At 32.3% G+C, this 20,708-nt stretch overlaps 1 protein-coding gene across 6 annotated transcripts in view; it reads left to right on the plus strand.

Annotated features, from left to right (window-relative positions):
- The window catches only part of LOC145297594 (AP-1 complex subunit gamma-1-like), a 395,164-nt gene that overhangs the window by 345,801 nt on the left and 28,655 nt on the right, over positions 1–20,708 (plus strand). For 3 of the 6 annotated variants that reach the window (XM_080143647.1, XM_080143649.1, XM_080143645.1), the window contains 6 exons: positions 3,214–3,312; positions 4,358–4,413; positions 5,872–5,994; positions 8,743–8,883; positions 12,846–12,900; positions 15,697–15,909. In XM_080143647.1, coding sequence (XP_079999773.1) covers positions 3,214–3,312; positions 4,358–4,413; positions 5,872–5,994; positions 8,743–8,883; positions 12,846–12,900; positions 15,697–15,909 — 687 coding nt within the window. The remainder of the gene's footprint in view (positions 1–3,213; positions 3,313–4,357; positions 4,414–5,871; positions 5,995–8,742; positions 8,884–12,845; positions 12,901–15,696; positions 15,910–20,708) is intronic. The other 3 variants (XM_080143648.1, XM_080143651.1, XM_080143646.1) reach the window with 1 other exon arrangement.

Genomic DNA, 20,708 nt, shown 5'->3' on the forward strand with positions numbered 1-20,708 from the left:
GCTAATGTATTCCACACTTTTAACTGTTTGCCTTTTTAGAAATTCTGTATTAACTTTACAGTCTGATATTCTGTTTCGGAGGACAAAAAACATTTCATTTGTTATTGTTATATCCTTACTTTAAATAAGAATACAGCAAGAAACACGGGGTTATGCGTGAAAGACAAAGTGGTTTATTTACAAGGGAATACATATGACATAAGAGTTACTCGACATCTTTTCTTATTCTCTTCCTGTCTTTTTTCCTTCTGCCTCAGTCACGTGAGAGGACCAATATATCTATAGTTCATTTCATCTATGAAGGGATGTTAGGTTATTCCATTACATCAGTTAGGTTTAAAATTGTTTGCTATTTATCGGAATGTTTCATAACTTAAAACTTGTTTTTTTATTTCCACTTGACTTTATTTTCAGTCACTTTCAAGTTTATTGCTCCTAAAACATTATATTCCAATTACACATTTAAGATGTAATCTGTCCATTTACTAATCATGTTTTATTATTTACCTCCCCACGATAACAGATACAAAGTTGGCTTTTAATGTGGGGAAAATCCAGTTTCCCAAAATGTGGCATTCTAGATCGGGACAAAAATAAAAATTGCCTATCTAGAAAGATCTTTGAGCATAGAAAAAATGTAATATCAAAATGGCTACTGCACTTCTAGTCAAAATTTGTCATGTTTTATTGTGTGATATATGATCGGTAAATGTTAGTTTATAAACTGAAATTTTAATTTTAAGTTAAAAATTAAATTTGTGTATTTATGTCTTTTGGGATTTTATTTGAATCAATAATCCCAATTACAACTTGCACTGAAAAAAATGGTTATATATTTATAATCTTACATGAATACGAATACATAGATCAAATTCTTCTAAATATTGCAGATACTAAAATATATTTGTAAATGCATACATTTACAATTATCTTTTATTCACTTAATTTATTTTTAAATATTCTAAACAAGTCCTATTTTTAACTCCATTAAATAATTTGCTTTAAAAGAAAAAATATATTGTTCCATTAGAAAAAAAATAAAAATTGTGTGGACAGGCATTCAATCAATAAAGATATTGCTTTAACTAAGGAAATGACTTTCAAGGAAAATATGTTACATTTCAGGTTATGTAATTTAAAAAAATATATATATTTTATATTTAGAAATCCTATTTATTATTTTGGCATCAGTTAACCCCACTCACCTTCAACCTCATTCTTTTCTCTAGTAAAAGCCTGGTTATTTACAGTGAAAAAAAATTGATTATTACCACATTAGTTTTAATAATAATACTACAGGATGAAACGATAAAATTGTCACCCTAAAAGAAAACAACACTACAGCTTTATTTTAAAACTTTTATTGAAAAAATCAATTAAGGTAACTTGATGATGCAGTAGAGCTGATATCTATTCAATGTAACCGCCTTCAGCCTCAATACAGGTTCAGAACTGGGAGCATGCTTTTTCCACAAGCAGCAGTGGGAGCTCAGTGATCGGACTGGCTTTGGAGGTCATGTTGGTAATGTTCGCGAGGTATGACCAAACAAAGTAGTCCAGCGGATTCAGGTTGGGAGAAGAGAGGATCCAGTAAGAGAAGGGTACAAAGTCATAATAATCCTTAAGTCAAGCCTGGGTCTCTTTGAACTTGTGGGCCAGAGCAGGGTCCTGCTGCTAGTGGCCAGCACCAGAACCGTTTGCACCAGAAGATAACCACACTCTTCAGCACATTCAGGTACACTTTAGTGTTGACTTTCAAGCCGACTTCAAAGATGCAAGGTAGCATGATGTGGCCCTTACTTGAAACCACACGAAAGACCATAACCATGGCCGAAAACTTTGTTGAGCTGTACACTCAAGCATTGAACCGTCCGAATTTGCATTTTGAGGGTGCTGTCAATGGTTCTGTTGTCATAACTTTGATCAATAGAGAGCATGAGTTGTACAGTGGCGCATCTCTGATCTTACTCATTGAACATTGTGTCACTTTCAGACATGATAGAAGGCTCTTATCACTCTTGGGATTTGTACACAACTGGCCAACTAGTAGATGGTCTGCAACAAAAAAAGAAAACCAGTTTCCATCAAACGGAAATGGAATCATGTTGTCTTTTCTGGGGGCGACAATTTTATCGTTCTACCCTGTACTAATAAGAATTGTCATTGCTTATTAAAAATTTTCAGTTTATTATTTTATTTGTCATTATATTTTTCCAGATCAAAAATTTCTATGTACTTAAAATATTAACAATTGTAAAATCATTTTAATCATTTTTAATTTTCTAATTAAAAAAACAAATGTAATCTAATATATAAAAGGCTATATGTCTGTCTGTTTGTCTCCATGTTTTCAAACTCTATCGACTCCGAAACTAAAAGTCACAGAGCGGCACTAGGGGCCTCAGATGATTGGATTTTTTTACAGGCCGTTCTTTTATGGGTCTTTAGCTGGTTAAAATAGTTTTAAGGGGATCAGAAATGGGTCAAAGTTGAAAAAATCGTTATATATTTTGTACATTCATCTTAGTTTATTTTTAATTTTTTAATCAGTTCATATGTGTGTCACGTTGGTACAGTGGTAACGTCATCAGCTTTGAATGCTACAGTTTTGGTTTCAATTCTAGCCGATGACACCCAAATACATTTTCTTTTTACTTTTGAAATCCCGACTCTATAATATATACAAATCACGTTTCTGAATTTTTGAGATGAGGATTGATTATATGTATTATTATTCATCGGACTACTGTTCTCATCTTGAGTATGATTTTCATGTTTTGGTCGATATAACCTCTGACCTTCTTCAGGTGTATCTTGTCGAACTTGGGAATGTTTCTGTCGAACTCTTGAATTTGGACGAAATTTTGAGTGGAACCCTTTATTTACTTCACAGGGGTAGCTTGGTCTATAGTTAGTAGGAGAATATATTGATTTTTTTTCTTTATGGTAAGTTTTTTTATTTTTTTTTTTATTTGATGATGGAATAAAGTTCATTATGCAAAATATGAGTTTCCTGTGGCTAATGGTAAGTATTTCTGAAATTTATTTTTATTTATTCCTTAAGAACATTATAAATGAGAAGAGTTATTATTACAATATATTCGTTATTAAAGCAGTAATTTCTAATAAAATCATTCTGATAAATGATTTATTTACTGTAACTGATTTAATATATATTGATGATTTCATTTTTCTGTTTCAATACTGTTTCAGGTCGCAACAAATACAGATACTAGTAAGAATGTGGGGCATGCTATCTTATACGAGATAGTCCTGACTATCATGGGCATTCAATCTGAGGCTGGTTTGAGAGTAAGTAACAAAGATTTATCTAATATACAAAATCATATATATATATATATATATATATATATATATATATATATATATATATGTATAAAGCATCTTAAATTACAATACACAACTATAAATAAAATCCATTGTGCATGAGGAACTAGTTATGTGCATGATTTTTTTAATTAATTTTTCTCGTATAACAGAGCATTATAACACCATAAATTCCAACTTAATGCAATCACTTATAATCATAGCATAACTTCAATATATTCGTTTTGGGATTATTTTGATGATGATTCTTAGTTTGGTTATTATATTCACAATATTTTGGCCATTGTAAAACCCAAACTTTTTTAGGTGCATCTTTTCTGAATTTATAAATGTTTTAGTCAAACTCAGGAACCTGAGAGAATTTTAAACGGGATGAACCCTTTATTTAATCTATAGAGGTAGATTATCTTCCTTCCATCAGCCATGATGAGAACAATTTATCTCTGTAGCTTAAATAAAAGGTTCATTTTTAATTTCCGTCCAGCTTTCTGAAGTCGACTAGAAGATTCTCATATTTGAAAAATTGTACCTAAGGAATTTAAGAGATTACAATGATCAAAAGGCAAAAATAAAAACCAAAATGAGAATAATAGTCCAAATAATACAAATTATTAGTATTCATTTAAAAAAATCCTGAAACATTAATTGTTGTTAATGGTCTGCCTAAATCAAAAATATTCCTGGCTCAAACTACTTTGAACAGTTCTGACATAATTTTGAGCTTGTTATTTAACAATTTATATTCAAACAAACATTTACTTTTAGAGTATTCATTTCAATAGATCATAAATTGTATTAAAATGTCTTCTTTTTACTGCAGGATATTTAACCTGTTGTTTTCTTATTTTCCCGCCATTCAAGGAATTAAACTTTATTTTATTATCTTTCTTAAAAAAGGTCTCTTTTTTTTAAATACTTTTTAATCTATGATGACTACTTACAAAATTCAACGTATATTTTAGTTCATTAAAAATGCTGTTTGTTCTATATGCTACATTTTTATTTCTAGGTATTGGCTGTAAATATATTGGGTAGATTCCTTTTGAATAGTGACAAAAATATTAGGTAAGAGATTTTTCATTAAAATTCCATCAACTTGCCATTTAACAAACATAAAATAATTAAAACCATAAAGTGCTCAATTAATCGAAGCAAATATTAATTTACTAAAAAAAGAAGTTCATATTTTACTATTGTTAATTACAAAAAACTGGTTTCCTTTGATTATTTCAATATATGTAAAACATTGATACTTATTTTTAATGAAAACAAATAATTAGAATTCATATTATTTGAATTTTTCGGACTGCTGTTCTCGTTTTGAATGTCATTTTCACAACGTTTTGGTTGATGTAACCTATGACCTTCTTCAGGTGTATCTTGTTGAACTCGGTAATCTTTTTGTCAAACTCAGGAAACTGCTTGGAATTTCAAACAGAACTTTATTTGATTCATGGGGGTAGCATGCTCTCGTTTCAACAGCCATCACTGGATAGATAGAGGTTCTAAATAATTTACAATAGTATTTTCAGTCGCCCACACCAAGTATTGAGTCTTCAACCTTCAGAAGAATGTCACTTTTATAACTGAATTTTTTCAAGTATTCTGCGCCACGTGTCTTAATGACAGAAATATTACTAAGTTCAACGAAGAAGGTCGGATGTTACATCGACCGAAGCATGAAAATTACACTCAAGATGAGAACAGTAGTCCGAAAAATCCAAATAATACAAATAACCAATCCTTATCTCAAAAATTCAGAAACAAAATTGTTATTGTTATAATTTTACTTGTGTTTATCTCAATTTAACTTGAATGTTATGTATGCATATTTATTAACCTTCCTTGACAAACAAAACTTTTATGACCAATAATAATATGAATTATATACTACTACTAATAATAATATTTTCTGCTACTTGGGTGACATGTTAAATTTTGGTGGTGGTTGCAAACACGCTATCATTGTTCATTGTTGTGTTGCATGGAGAAGATTCAGGGAGCTGTACATATATTATTATTTTATACTATGCATATTTTCGAATTTGAAATTTGCATCTTTGGCTTAAAATATAACTTCTAAGAATAAAAACTTGAAAGATGGTTTCATCATTTCACTTTTTCCTTTTTTTTTTCTTTTTTTTCTTTTGCAGTAGTATAGAAAAGATTTAATAGTTCCTACAACACTTTATTAAATATCCACACTAATGTACTGTACTTACAATAACCCTTATCCCTGAGTGGCTTCCAGGCCTTGATAAGTGGTGACCACCTTGTAAAAAAAAAAAAAAAAAAAAACTTCTGTATATACATACATTGAAATAATCACAGTAGAGAAAATTCTTTACTTCATTATTTTCTAAAGTTTTTTTTTTTTTTTTTTATTATTTGTACAAAAAAAAAAAACGGATGACATTTGTAAGAATGGCAAGTTGAGATTTATACTTCTTTTTTATTACAACTCAAGTTTTTTAATGCTTTCCCTTCCTCATCAGTTGTATTTAAATGTTATGCTGTCATTATGCATTACAGATATGTTGCACTCAACACGCTCCTGCGAGTGGTGCATGCTGATCACAATGCTGTGCAAAGACACAGAACCACCATTGTTGACTGCTTGAGAGATCCTGATATTTCTATTCGAAAGTAAGTCTTTTCTTTTTTTGTCTCATTTATTTTGTTATAATCTTTGAGCGCTGAATTCCTCAACACCATTGTAGCAATTCAACAAAAATTCTACAAAACATATCGAGACAAACTTTTGCTAAAAATATACAGTCTACCATAAGTAACTATATAATTTTACTTTTATCTGCTGTCTACTTGCTGGAATGTAACAGTTGCTTCTGTTGCCTACAGATTATTTCATGGTTCTTACTCCACTACAATGCTTAAATACTGCCCTGTGCTGCAGCTGAACAGACCAAACTTGCAATGATATATATTCAGACCCTCTGCATAATCATACCAGTGTTTGCTCGGATGTACCAGCAATCTTCTTTTGCATTGTTTCGAAGTTCTGAACGTGCTGTTTCAAAATTGTGTGGATGAACATGTATCACTGTCAGATTTTCGGAGTTCTTTATTGGCTAACTATTGTGATATTAAGTTTTATGCATTCCCTAATTAGCTCAGTAGCCTCTGTCTATTTCTAACAGTTTTATGACCATGGCACCATTTAAACAGGAAAATAAAAAAATAAAAATTACTTACTTTCCAAGAGACAAGATCAAGTGTGGGTTTGACGAATGTATTTCTGTGGAACGAACTGGATTTGAACTTGGCACACATAGGTTTTGAATCCGTGTCATTAACCACTTAGCCATCTTCATCCCAAATATATTGATTCTATTTCAACGTAATGTAACATGGAAGACATATGCAACTGCAATATAGAAACTAAAAAAAAAGATTTATTAAAGCTCAATGCACTTTGCTAATCTTTCAGGGGCTGAGCGGCATACTTTGGCGTTCAGCTCTAACTGCACTTAAACGATGGCAGCTCAGATGTGTCCTTGAGTTCAATGACACATGAAATTGAAGAAATGCTTAAGTTACAAAGTTACAAACGAAAAATAATATATGGTTACTTCTAGCAGACCCTGTATACCATACATAAGATGAAATGATCCCTATTAAGCAATATCTATTATTATACTAAAACTGAGTTGATAAATGTTTCTTTCTCTGAAGGCTTTTTTCCTACATATTTTAATCACACAAAATGCATACTTAAATTTTCCTCAGTTTTGAGATTGAGTTATGATGCAATGTATATCAGTATATCTGGTTTTCTCCTCACAAGAATATAATTGGCTGGTTAAGACATAAATACTGACTAGTAGAGCAGTTTGGGAGAGATGTTGAAAGATATGCTGTAAGCCTCACGCTTAAGGATATACTAACTATGACCACAAACAACCATTCAGTAAAGTGACTGATTATATTATTACTCATAGAAGTAGCCAAGACCACTCAGTTATTTCAAACAAATATATCCCTTTTGCGGGACATATCGAGTTATATTTGAGAAACATAAACAAACCATCCTATGCTGGATCCCAAGCCATATTGGCATCCTAGGAAACAAAAGCTGACCTAGCTGCTAAAGAGTCACTAAACCTCGAAATATCCAACATATAAATCCCCTACACCGACTTTAAACCAACCGTAAACCAAAACAAAATGTTTCATTTATCTTCTCTGAGGGTGTATTTCGCCCCGTTATTGTTTGATGCTGAAAAGAACATCTGACGAAAAAACATGGCACCAATGTTCTGGCATGGCTTCTTTATTCGTCTAACGAGTGAACAGGAGGAAGCATCACATTTTTGACCACTCGAACTTTCAACTTTCTTATATTTCTTCCTTTTCCAACCCATTCTGAGTTGTCCGTCTCGTCTGAAGTCAGAACGCAAACTCTCACATTTATCTCACCCAAAATGAGAAGGCAGACTCCTGTTCATGCAAACAAAAAGATATCTCTCTCCTGTATTTTATTTTCATACATTGTCCTCTTTCACACGAACTGAATCATCTCGGTTGTCATCACTGACCCTAGCTACCATGTTTGACGTACGTCAACCATAACCCCTTGAACTGTTTTTGCATTAACCAACCTACTAGAAACTCACAATTTCCAACATGCTGGCATAACCCGGGATATATTATATATCACTAGGCAAACGAGGGAAGAAAGTAAAACTCTTTTTAATTGTGGTTGTCTGAGAATGAGGAACCAGAGATTGGAGCTCAGTCGAGTACCTAGAGAAGATTAACACATTAATAAAACGAGAGGCAGTGAAAAAAAAAATGGAACCTGTGAAAAGAAAATGAAGAAAATAGATAATACATCACCTGTTGAACTTTGTGTTAAGAAAAAGAAAGATAATAAATGAGAATTAAAATCTAATTCCACTTTGATGATATTTGTAAACAGCAAAGCAAAGTATTTTTATATTTTCTTTTGGGGTTATTAATGTAATGTTTGCTTCCGGGCATATATGCATCTACACACAACAATTGTTTCTTAAACTATTTCATGACTCTCCTTTTAATTTTTTCTTTTGTTTCATTCATTTATTTATTTATTGTTGTTTCTGGTTCCTGACCTTTTCACACTTTTTATAAATTTGTAAACATTAACAGCAAATATGATGAACTCGTATAGTTAACATTGGAATTTATTTCCAACAGTATTGTATATATCACACAGCTTTTTGTTGATACACGTTTGTATCGGTTATACCATTGAATTAACTGGGTTAGGAATAAACAAAGAAAATCACATAGTGAAAAATGAGTAGCATACAATCCCATATATATATATATATATCTATATATATATATGCTTTTTTTTTTTTAATCTAATCTTCCTGAAACTTTCTTCTCCAGACGTGCAATGGAATTGTGTTTTGCCCTTATAAGCGGTTCTAATGTCCGGGGAATGATCAAGGAACTTCTTACTTTCCTGGAGAGTTGTGACCCTGAATTCAAGGCAGATTGTTGTTCTAACATTGTTCATGCTGCTGAAAAGTAAGTAACTTTTCTTTTCTTTTTTTGTTTTATTTTGCCTTTTATTTTTCTATGGAAATTGCTCCAGACTAGGCATGAAACCACTTGATATAAGACTAAAAAAAAGTCACTTCGCAGTAAAAAAACTAGCCAACAGTAAGTGTTACATGGATGGACTCTAACCCAAAAAAACAGTAATTTTTCCCCCTTTATCAGAAAACATTGCTTATGGAATGTGAGGACAAAATAAGGGAAGTGAGACTTACAAGGCTGCCAAGAACGTATTGACATTTTAATGCTTCATTTAAAATCTCTAATCATTTTGTTATTAAAATGGGATCATTCACTTTTTACTTGTTTGTCTTATTAAACTTGAATAACAAATAGGTTTTCCGTTTACTTCCAAAATTTCTGATTTACAGTTCAACTGGTCCTTGATATGACCCCAAACTACAACTGGTGGCAAAAAACCCAATTTGGGAGTTTTGGGGAGTTTTTCTTTTTTTTAGGGTTGAAGAGTTGGAAGGTACATATAGTCCAACTCTGACTTCTAAGGTTCCAAAAATTCTGATTCTAACAATTCCAAATATTATGACTTCTAGAATTAGGCTACTACTTGAATACTGCTTAGTGTCAAACCTATTTGCTATGGGTGCCCCCTGCCAGGTACCGTATTTCCTGACGTTATAGCTCTGACACTTCTATGGTGAGGAAGAGTTAGATTTTAGAGGGTACTGTTATAACTATATGACATGCCAAACTTTTGACTTTTTGGCTAGGAACAAAGTGTAGGATCAATTGATACTACACATCATCTTTTCCGTTCTCAATTATTGAAGGAGAAATCCTTTCAGACCATGACAATTTTAATTTTGGTCCCTTTTTGAGAGCTGAATCTTTGCCTACATTATAAGCAGAAGAACAGAGACCTAGCTGGTTGCAAGTATTATTTGGGAGATTTCTAGTTACTTTAACACAGCTTTAGTTGACTGTAATATTTCAACCATATTTGAAGGACGATTAGATGGATTCCCCAGAATATTAAAGTAATACAATGACTTTGACAGAGCTTGAAGATAGCACACCAAGCTGATTGTCCGAATTCTTAATCACTGCCATTTTCATAGCATGTAAGAGTATATAAACTATTATTCTCTTGGTTAATCAAATATTTTTGCAGATTTTTTTGCTTTCATTTGTCTGTTATGACTAGTGTTGGAACAATTAATCACAAATTGGAAAAAGCAGGATGGGAGGGGGGAGGAGTGATATCAGAAAAATCTGAGTTTTATTTCTTATCCAAAAACTATTTTTTTATTTATACATTTATTTTTAAAACTTAATTTTCTATTGTCGGTATTGATGAGGAAATGATGAAATTATAATAGGATTTTAAATTACCAGTAAAACTAAAATCTATAAATCATAACAAATTTAGGTAAAAATGGCATATTTGAAAATATGGATGAAAATTTCACTGATTACGTCAAAATCTTGGATACAGTGCATAAAGTGAAAACAAAGTTTTTCAAATTTAAAAAAAGTATATCTACATTTTAAAGTACGTGAGATTTTTCTCTTAAATCAATCCCTCCGAAAAAAAAATTAAATTCTACTTTATTTTTTTTTTCTTTTCAGCGATTTTAGAACAAAATTAATAAAAAAAAATATTGGGATCTTTATTTCACTAGTTATATATAACATGTCAATTTTAATGAGTCACTTGATCCGAAAACCTTTTTAAATTCAAATATATTCACAAAATCTATTGTAAATGAATTTCCACTATTTTGTGGCGGGATGAAAGTGGGTTCATACTTCTTTTGCATGATACATGAGTGAAGCAGATCATCATCATCAATAACAACAATAACAAAGATTCTTTCTCAGAAAGCGTATATAATTGGTTTATTAATTTGAAATTAAATTTATAAAAAGAAAACTTGAGAGATTGATAAAGAAGCCATCAACAATTTTATTTAAAGAAAAAAAAAGAAGATTAACATGGCTTGGACATATTTCTTTGCTATGTCAACAAGATTTCATTCAAAAAAGATCAAAAGTGATAAGTCAAACTGAGAGCTTGAAGACTGATTCATAACTGTGATAAGTGACCAAATTTTGTTCTCAAGCATGTAGTGAAGCTCTATGGAATATGCGCATAAATCAAGTTATTAATTTTGAATATCAATTAATTTTGTGGAGCACAGCGTATAGGTGTTGGAGTAATGTCTTAATGGTAATATTACAAAGCAAATAAAAAAAGAAGCTTCAGTAAAAATGTAATTTGTTTGGATTTCTGTTATATCCTGTTAACTGATTTCTGTTTATATAGAAGTTTTATAAATAACTGTATCATATAACACTACTGGACACACCTTACCCCAAAAATATATTAGAAAAATTATCCTTTTTCTCGTGTATTCCTATTAGAAATTATAACTACTTTGAGCATCATACAGTAAAAAGGTCAGATTAAATTACCAAGAGTATTAGATATTTCTAAAATATACATCTTATAAGGTTATTAACAACAATTCTGTTTAGAGTACCCATAATATCTCCCATATAAGATTTCATGTAAAGTAAATTAATTACATAGACGGATGTGGTTCTCGGTTGATTGACTGTGTCTAACTGTGTCGGATATATACCAGAGAGTCAAAAGAATGAAAAGAATATTCTGTTGTCACCGCCTTAATTATAACAATAGCAAAGGAGAGTAGAAAGTGGACATTTGGTTTACTTTCAGCAGCCTCATAACTCTTGCTTTCCTTATTTTGTCCTTTAGTCCCCACATTCCATGAGTGATGTTTCTGACAAAAGGGGGAGAATTGTTTTCTGGATCAAAATCTATCGATCTAATATGTATCGTTTGCTAGTTTTTGATTTTTTTTATTATTTAGCACCTTACACCAAGTAGTTTCATGCCCTGTATGGATTGATTTCTAGAAAAATTTGAATGTACCTATTATCTCCTCAAAAGCACTGGCCCTCATTGCTCCTACTAAACCTATTTTTGTCAGTGCTCTGCATAGTGACTGACCTACAAAGCGCCTGCAACTAATTTTTATAGTGTAATAGTGAATCTTCCACCCATTTTCTCAAGTCGGGTCTTAATGTTGTTTTTGCGGAGTCTAAGAACTCTTTGTTGGGTTCTCAGAATTACCATTAAATCTTTATAAAAGACTAATGGTGAGACTTTACCCAATTGTAAAATACACTTTAATATATTTTAATTCATGCAGATTTCGTATTATTCCAGAGCCAGTTATCTATTGAATACAGTAGAGCTCCAGGATACGGTGGCCCTAGGATACATTTTTTCCAACCTCTGGTTACGGTATTTGCTCCACCTTAGGGTGTTATTTTTATTGCAGTATCCTGGGGTTCTACTCTCTCTCTCTCTCTCTCTCTCTCTCTCTCTCTCTCTCTCTCTCTCTCTCTCTCTCTGTGTATAGTATTTATTTTAAAAGTAAAAAAAACAGCCGCATTTCCTACTGTTTGAGCTATCAACAGATGGATAAGAAAGATTGAAAATTAAACCACTTCACGCTATGAATTTGCGCATGCACAAAAGTAATAGAAATATGTTGGCAAGTTGAAATGAACATTTTGCATTTCAACTTGTCAACATTTCTGTACGCATTATTCATCCATCCAAACAAAGATTTTACTCATGTTAAACTATCCTTGGTGCATGATTACTATTTCCTGTGAATTTCAGTGTTATGTGATTGTAGTTCAAGAGTTTATCTGTTAAATATTTTCACACAGACACACACGATACATAGATCTTCTAGATCATAGATAAAAAAAAAATCATTCAGAAAGTTTTTGTTCAATTAACTCATTGATTTGAATTTTAGATTTATTTTATTTGAAAGAACAAAAACAAACAAAATCGTAAAGATGACTTTTTTTTTTCTTTTTCTCTATTAAAATAATGTACTTAAACAAATTCTTTTGTATTTTCATTTCAGATATGCACCAAATAAGCGATGGCACATTGACACTGTTGTAAAAGTATTGACTACGGTAAATATTCACTTATCATTTGTATGTTTTATTAAAAACTAGCGGGGGTACCCGGCGTTGCCCGAGTGTTTGTTTCCGGGACGGGGGGGGGGGGGGAGTTTTAAAAAATGTTATGGTAGGTAAGTAGGAAGGATCAAACCCGGAGTCATGAGTAAAAGTAGGAAAATAAAGTGTGAAAAAAAAAAAAAAAAATCTGCAACGTTAACAGTTCGGCCACCAAGAAAAGTCCATTCCAGTTGTTTAGGGAAAAAAAAAAAAAAAAAAAAACGACTACGGTAGGTCGGCGCGAACGTGAAAATATAATGTGAATTGTCCAGCACGCTAACCACTACGCCACAGAGCACTGCAGCTGAGTTTAGTGATTTTAAATAACTTCACATGAAAGAACTACAAAGCCAAACCGGTGTTCTCTTCTCAACTGTTCCTTGTGAACGATCCCCAAATGGTGTTAAGTGGTGGCAGGGGGAGGAGGAATTTATTAGAGAGAAAATATTTTACCACTTCCATTGATCTTAACCGATTTTGGCCGTGACTTCTCAGCAGAAAAAGTATAGAAATCTAAGATTATTGAGGAATTTGAGAAAAAATAAGCCTATAACACACTTCAGATATTGTTCTGCCGTTTGTGCATATTATATTTGCATGAAATATCTTGATTTTTAATCCTATTAATGTCAAAATCAGACGGGGAAAAAATGAGTTCATTTTATTTATATAGAGATGAAAGATTGTTTGTTTTTTTCTTGAGCCCTTTTGAAAGTTATTTTTATTACAAAATGAAAAAAAAAAAGGGCCCATATCTGATTATCTTAAAAAAAGATTAAATCTGAGCAGGAGACTTAATTGGTATTGTTACATTAAAAAAAAAATAGATGAGAGTTGTTAGATTAGTAGATGTAGAACGGTTGAGGTAGCAGGGTCAGACACAGGGGAAGGCTAAGGAAAACATGAGAGAAAGTGATAAGAATGGACTTGAGAGAAAGAGGGATAAATAAAGACCTGAGCAAACATAGATTAGTTTGAAAATCTATTTCTAAAAGCCATCTAACATATACCAGCATATAGAATAGACATTAAACTAAATATAATAAAGATAAGTTCTCAGTTTGTGTTTAAGACAATGGAGACTGATGAAAACTTAGATGTAGAAAGAGAGTATATCCAGTTCGTAAAGCTATTGAAGTTGTTCCAAAGTTTTGTTACTTTTGGTTGTACCCATTGGAATACCAAGGCAAGCTGATGATAGTGTGATTGTAGAAGCTAGGAATGGATGGAACAAGTTCATGGAACTTCTGCGATTACTAACTAGCAGAGCATTATCACTGTTGACCTAAAGAAAGAACCTATCGGGGATACAAAGTGTGATGATGTAAGGAAGTGAAAGCTGAGAACAATTGTTGCATGGAGTGAAATGATATGCGAATGATGGATGTGTAATGGGAGTCTTAAAAACAAGTTTAAATCTGTCAATCTCAGAGGAAGATTAACTCTTGACAGTATAGGGAGATATGAACAGAACAGGAGACTTCATTGGTTTGTTCACATTGAAAAAATAGATGAGTGCTTAGGTATAGAAATATTTGATTTGAAAAAGGCCGGTTCAATTTGGCTAGATTGATAGCCATTAGAAGTACAAGTGAGTGTTTAGTGGATGACCAATTAAGCAGGTTTTACTTTTGTGTCTAAAACTTGTAAGTCACAATTTGTAACAGGGTGCATATGAGCACGTATGAAAATAGCAGCAGCAGCCGAAGGATAGATGACAAGTGATTGTATTAGCAGCAGGAGCAGTGTTTGAACGTGTATGCAAATTAGGAACTATGCACAAGCTGACACACAAAGGAAAAAAAGGACACTATGTAGTCAGGGAAGAAACAATGCCGAAGGAGACAGGTGTGTAAAGTGAACGCGAAAATGGACCAGTGTGGCCAACAAGCGGTTGGAAGAAAGAGAAATGCGTGCCAGGTTAGATGAACATGTGGCAGCAAAAGATTTTTTAAGTGGTACCGAGATTGGCGAATAACAGTACTAAATGCTTTTGTTAAAGAAAAAATGCCGACCCAGATTTATTTATTTTTGTTTACCTGTTCTTTTGTAACTGTATCCACATTGCAAATTGAATTAGTCCTGGCAAGAGAAGGACAAGGAAAACATGGGAGTTAGTGATTAGAATGGATGCAAGAGAAAAAAAATATATATATAAAGACTTGGTTGTGTTTCTGAATTTTTTTGATGAGGGTTGATAATTTGTATTATTTGGTCTATTTTCATCTTGGGTGTTATTCTCACAATAGTTTGAACGATGTAACCTCTAACAGTCTACAGGTTCAACTGTTGAACTCTGGAATTTGCTTGGAATTTTGAACAGGATGTTTTATTTAATCCACAGGAGTAGCATGCTCTTGTTCCATCAGCCATGATCAGATAGAAGTCTTAAGCAATTCATAAGTTTGACAAGAAACATCTGAATAAGGTCGAAGGTTACATCAACCGAAACATTGTGAGAATAACACTAAAAATGAGAACGATAGTCCAAATAATGCAAAGTTTTAGAAATTAAATTCTAGAAGCTTTCTTACTGTGTAAAACGGATATTAAATGTGATGATAATTATATGGTATAGTTACATGAAGTTCTCTGTTGTAGCTAGTTTTAATTTCCCGTTATTGTATGTTTTAGCTAATTATTCTTAATCAGAAACTAGAACAATCCAACAATCAAATTCATGACATAAATTAGGAAATTGCCGTGTGACAAAATGCTATGGATTATTTTTCTATCTTTTCTTTCTTTCAGGCTGGCAACTTTGTACGTGGTGATGTTGTGTCGATCCTGATTCAGCTGATCGCAGGAACCAGTAATTTACATACATACACAGTCTATCAGCTGTACAAGGCTTCCGGGGCGGATATAGTCCAGCAGCCTTTGGTGCAAGTTGCCTCATGGTGCATTGGTGAATACGGAGACCTTTTGGTTAATGGACAATGTGACGAAGAAGAACAATTAAATGTAAGGACATAAAGCAAATTAATGTGTGTGTGTGTGTGGGGGGGGCTATAGAATTGGCTTTATATCATATCTAATGAATTATTTGTAATAGATATTTTAATTTAGCTATAATGATCCTGAAAGGATTAACATTAAAATTAGAGGCAGGTTAAGATATTTTGAGATAACAATATGAAATTGTGTATATGTGACAATTTTTTTTTTTTTTTTCTAAAGATTATGACGTGCTGAATGTTTCGGAGTTCAAAATTAGTATTACGTATTAAATCTGAAGGAAAGCACTGTTTAAATGAGTAAATATGTTAGTATAATCGGCTTATTTCCCACATGATACCATATTTGCTAGGAAGACTTGTTGGTCATAAGCCAATGTACTAATTTAAAATGTGTTAAACTATATTTTTGATAATATATATTAAAATTATATATTTTTTATTATTTAAGATTATATATTTTTTATTATAAGTTTATGTATTATTGATTGATAATTTATATCATTTGGATGTTATTTTCACAACATTTCAGCTGATGTAGTCTCTGACCTTTAAGTGTATCTTGTCAAACTCAGGAATCTGTACAGAATTTCCAACGAAACCTTTTATTTAATCCATGGGGATAGTATGCACTCGTTCCATCAGCCATGACCAGGTAGAAATCTTAAATAATTTGTAATTGTAGTTTTATTATCGCCTGCATTGAAGATTCATAAGCTCTTCAAGATACACCTGCTAAAGGTTGGAAGTTACAATGGCCGAAACGTTGAATGAATAACATTTGAGAGGAAAACAGTAAATAAAATAATCCAGTTGATACAAGGTTAAAGAATGTTGGGGGGGGGGGAGAGTTCCTATTAATATGTTATACTAAATAGATTTTAACTCCAAAATATTCAGCATGTCATAATCTTAAAAAAAAAAAAAAAAAAAAAAAAAAAGATTTATTGCCAACTAGCTGGCTGGCCGGCATTGTCCAGTCGTATAATACACTTAAACATGATATTTTAATTTATGCAGATTGGGTATATATTATTTTAGAATCAATTCTCTATTGATTATTAAATATTACGAGGAATAATTTGTCCGGTGGACTAATTCACAAAAAAGAAAAATAACATTTGTGTTCATTTACAATATCACATCAGCTGATATTTGGATTTGACAATGAATGCTCTGGAAAAGTCACTTCTGATTAATGTTTAGTTTTAAAATATGCAAACAAAAAATGATTTGTGGTAATTTTAAATGATACCTCTTCTTTTATTGTAAATTGCACTCATCAATAAGAAAAAAATAAAATAAAATGGTGAGGTATATACCCAGGCCTGAATACTGGATCATTCGATCTATAGTCGAATGCTCTACCACTATACAGTTATATTTCCAGATTATCATAAATCTGTTTTTTTTAAGAAGAAATCATTGGATGAAATTTTATTATCTCCCTTGCCAGTTAAAATATTTCTCCTGTAAAAATTCTTTTTTTTTTTTTATCTATAAGAGAGAAAGGCTATTTTTAAGATCGGATTTTTTCAATTTTCAATACTTATTGAATGACTTTCTGTACAAAACATATCTAAGAACACTGCCAGAAATATAAATTAGTTTTGTTTGAAATTTGAAAAAGATAGACTCAGCCGTTTCAGAACCTATGAAGAATGAACTCACACACACACAAAGTGACTTTTATATTTTCGAAAAGTCTTGATCTGCCTCAAATCTTAGTGTTAATCGCAGAAATCGTTAATATGCCATTAAATAGATAAAATAATTTAAATCATTACTCATAGAAACATTTATTACTGTAAAAAGAATTTAATATAGATGAAGGTATTTTCTATTTTTAATAGAAAATCAGTAATGGTAATGTGTTCCACAGATTAGAATTTTTTTGAAAGAAGTTTTGTTCATAGAAATTCCATTTGATGTTAGGCACATGAAGTAAGAAAGATAAGTTTTTTGCAGTTCTGGTAGTAAGATGAGTACTTGCTGTGAATGTTTTATCAGTAGAAACCAGAGATTGAAGCTCAGTCGAGTACCATCAATGGAAATAACAATAAAGAATAGCAACATCTTTCTGTGAGAAATAGGCTGTGATGAACAGAAGAAATCCTGCAAAATTAATTCTGAACTCTCCTGTCAAACCCTTCTGTAATTCAACACATCCATGCTTCTGCAATGATTTATTGAGGGTGATGAACACTTTGTGACCACACCAATTCATCCTTAAGATAACGTCTGTGCAGGGCAAATATAGTTCTTTTAGTAAATCCTCCGACCTAATGTGGATGGTTTGGTTACATGTCACACTGCATTTCCATCTAATAATGAATCTCTCATTGCTGTACCATGAATACCTTCTGAAAGCAGAAAGTATCCCTCAATGCAGAATCTGCCAACAACCACTGACCATTAAACACATATTAATGAAATGTAAAAAATACGAAAATATTCGTACAAAATGTTTCAAAGAAACAAAACCTTAAAACAATATTTGAAAAAGAAACACCTTACAAAATATTAGATTTCCTGAGAAAAATTAAACTTTTGGAACTTATTTGAAAATAAAGCAAACCACTGCCCAAAGTCTCAAATGAAGAATATTCTCTTCACCTTTTATGGCATGAAATGACCTATAGGGTTGATGTGGCGTTAAACAAAAACTTACCTACCTACCCACATAGTGAAGAACCTCCCAAATGTATACCATGTCATGAACCTTACGCAGTGAAACACTTTTTACTTGACTGCCATGATCTCACACGAATTCATCAACACTACTACAAGGCTACAAGTTTAAAATATAAAAACCATCAAATAACAAACGACACCAAAACATTGGCCGAATATACCCAGCAAAAATCGATTCTGAAAGTATCAAAAATTTAAATCTTGTATACAGCATTAAATGACTCAAAGAAGGTTGATATGCTGGTTAAACAAACAAACAAACAAACTCATTGCTATACAGTTGAGCAAGAGAGAATTGGATGAGGGCCTAGCATTCTCTTGACACAGCTGCTATACAACTTACCCTGGATGTTGAAGAGGACGCTCACTGTTATCAGTGGTAACAATACAAGAAGAAAAATAAAATTTGTTTTCTTTCTCACTTACAGATCAGGAAAGATTGTTCTTAATAACAAACATACATGTTTTGTTTTGTTTCTTACTGTTTTTTTCAGTCCACTTGGACACAAGAGGCTATTATTTGGGACCAAATCTACAGGGACACTATTTAGGGAATTGAGCAGTGAAATGTCTGTTCACATTACACTTGAACTTCTGCATGTCAGTACAGTCAGGGAAGCAGGAACCTGGGAGGGAATTCCATAGTCTAGCAGTTCAAGGAAAGAAACTATTAAAGTAGAAGGCTTTCTGGCATCTAGGGATCTCTACAATGTTGGGGTGGGATTTTGCTGCTTGCCAGGTCAGTTAAGAGTATTTTGTTTACATTAGCTAAGATGCCATATTGCTTGACAAGAGTCAGAAAGGAAAAATTGTACTTGATACAAAAAGCAAGCTTTGATTATTAAATTTGATTATCAAAAAATAATCATAATTTCATTAATATAGATAACAAACTACTTCTCAAAATGCAAAAATGTCAAGACGTCAATATTTCCAAAATGTAACAACACATATTGAATAATAGTTAACTAAAAAAAATTGAAGAAAGAGGGGGGCATAAGTAATAGTTAATTAATAAAACTGTCCGCCTGTGGAACGCAATACAGCGAGCCTGCTTCCCGGCTGACTATAACAAGGTTGTCTTCAAATCTAATTTTAAATTCTTATTGAGCCATCCTTTTAGATAATCTAACCCTACTTTACTTAAGTGCCATCATGACTCTTGTCTCACTTTCTACTTAGCCTTTAACCCTTATCCTTGAATGCCCTCTGTACCCTGATAAGTGGTTACCTCCCCAGAAAAAAAAAATGGCCCTTCTCAAAACCAACATACAAGTATCAGGAATTTTTACCAGATGTCTTTCTGGCTTGGCCAGGCTGAAAGAAGGCTAAAGGCATTTCTATGAAGAATAATAATGGAGAAGCACTCATAAAGCCAATACAGTTTATAAATAATAGTTTTACATATAAATAGATTTAATAATCAAATAACATTTTCTTAATAGAATCGGTACTCCTAATCTACATTGAAAGAATCCCTTGAACTCTGTATTACAAAGAGAAACTGATATTTTGCTTTGGTATTTTTATTTATTTTTTTTTTTTCATCTAATGTAACCTCCGACCTTCTCCAAGTATGTCTTATTAAACTCAAGAATTTTTGTTGAATATGCAAATCTATATATTTCAAATGGAACCTTTTATTTTGTCTGCAAGGAGTAGTTTGTTCTTGTTCTGTCAACCATGACACCATACTGAGGATTGAACCTTTAACCACCAGAAGACTGTCATTTAAAATAAATTATTACTTAGCACTTTTAGCTGTTGCACTACAAACAATACTAAGAATACAATTAACAATTACTCAAGACTTCAACTATTCAACTGGAGGTTCCATCCCATCCATAGCCTTGACCCCCTGGAGGGGTATAGGCAACTTTCTAGATTCTTTTGTAGCGAGGAGTTCTTTTTTCATAGTGAGGGTGCTCGTCCCACACCCAATCTTCCCAGAAGGTACATACAGCGCCTTGTTTTCCCAAATTGTCACCCAGCTGATACTGGCCAGGCTCAACGTTGCTTAACTTTGGTGATCTGGTGAAAACCAGTGTGCCAACCAGAGATTACATTGGCTAAGATATTATGAGAATAACATCCAAACTGAAAACAATAGTT

This window comes from Euprymna scolopes, chromosome 18 (genome assembly GCF_053919585.1).
Source record: "Euprymna scolopes isolate OS-2025 chromosome 18, ASM5391958v1, whole genome shotgun sequence".
NCBI lineage: Eukaryota > Metazoa > Mollusca > Cephalopoda > Sepiida > Sepiolidae > Euprymna > Euprymna scolopes.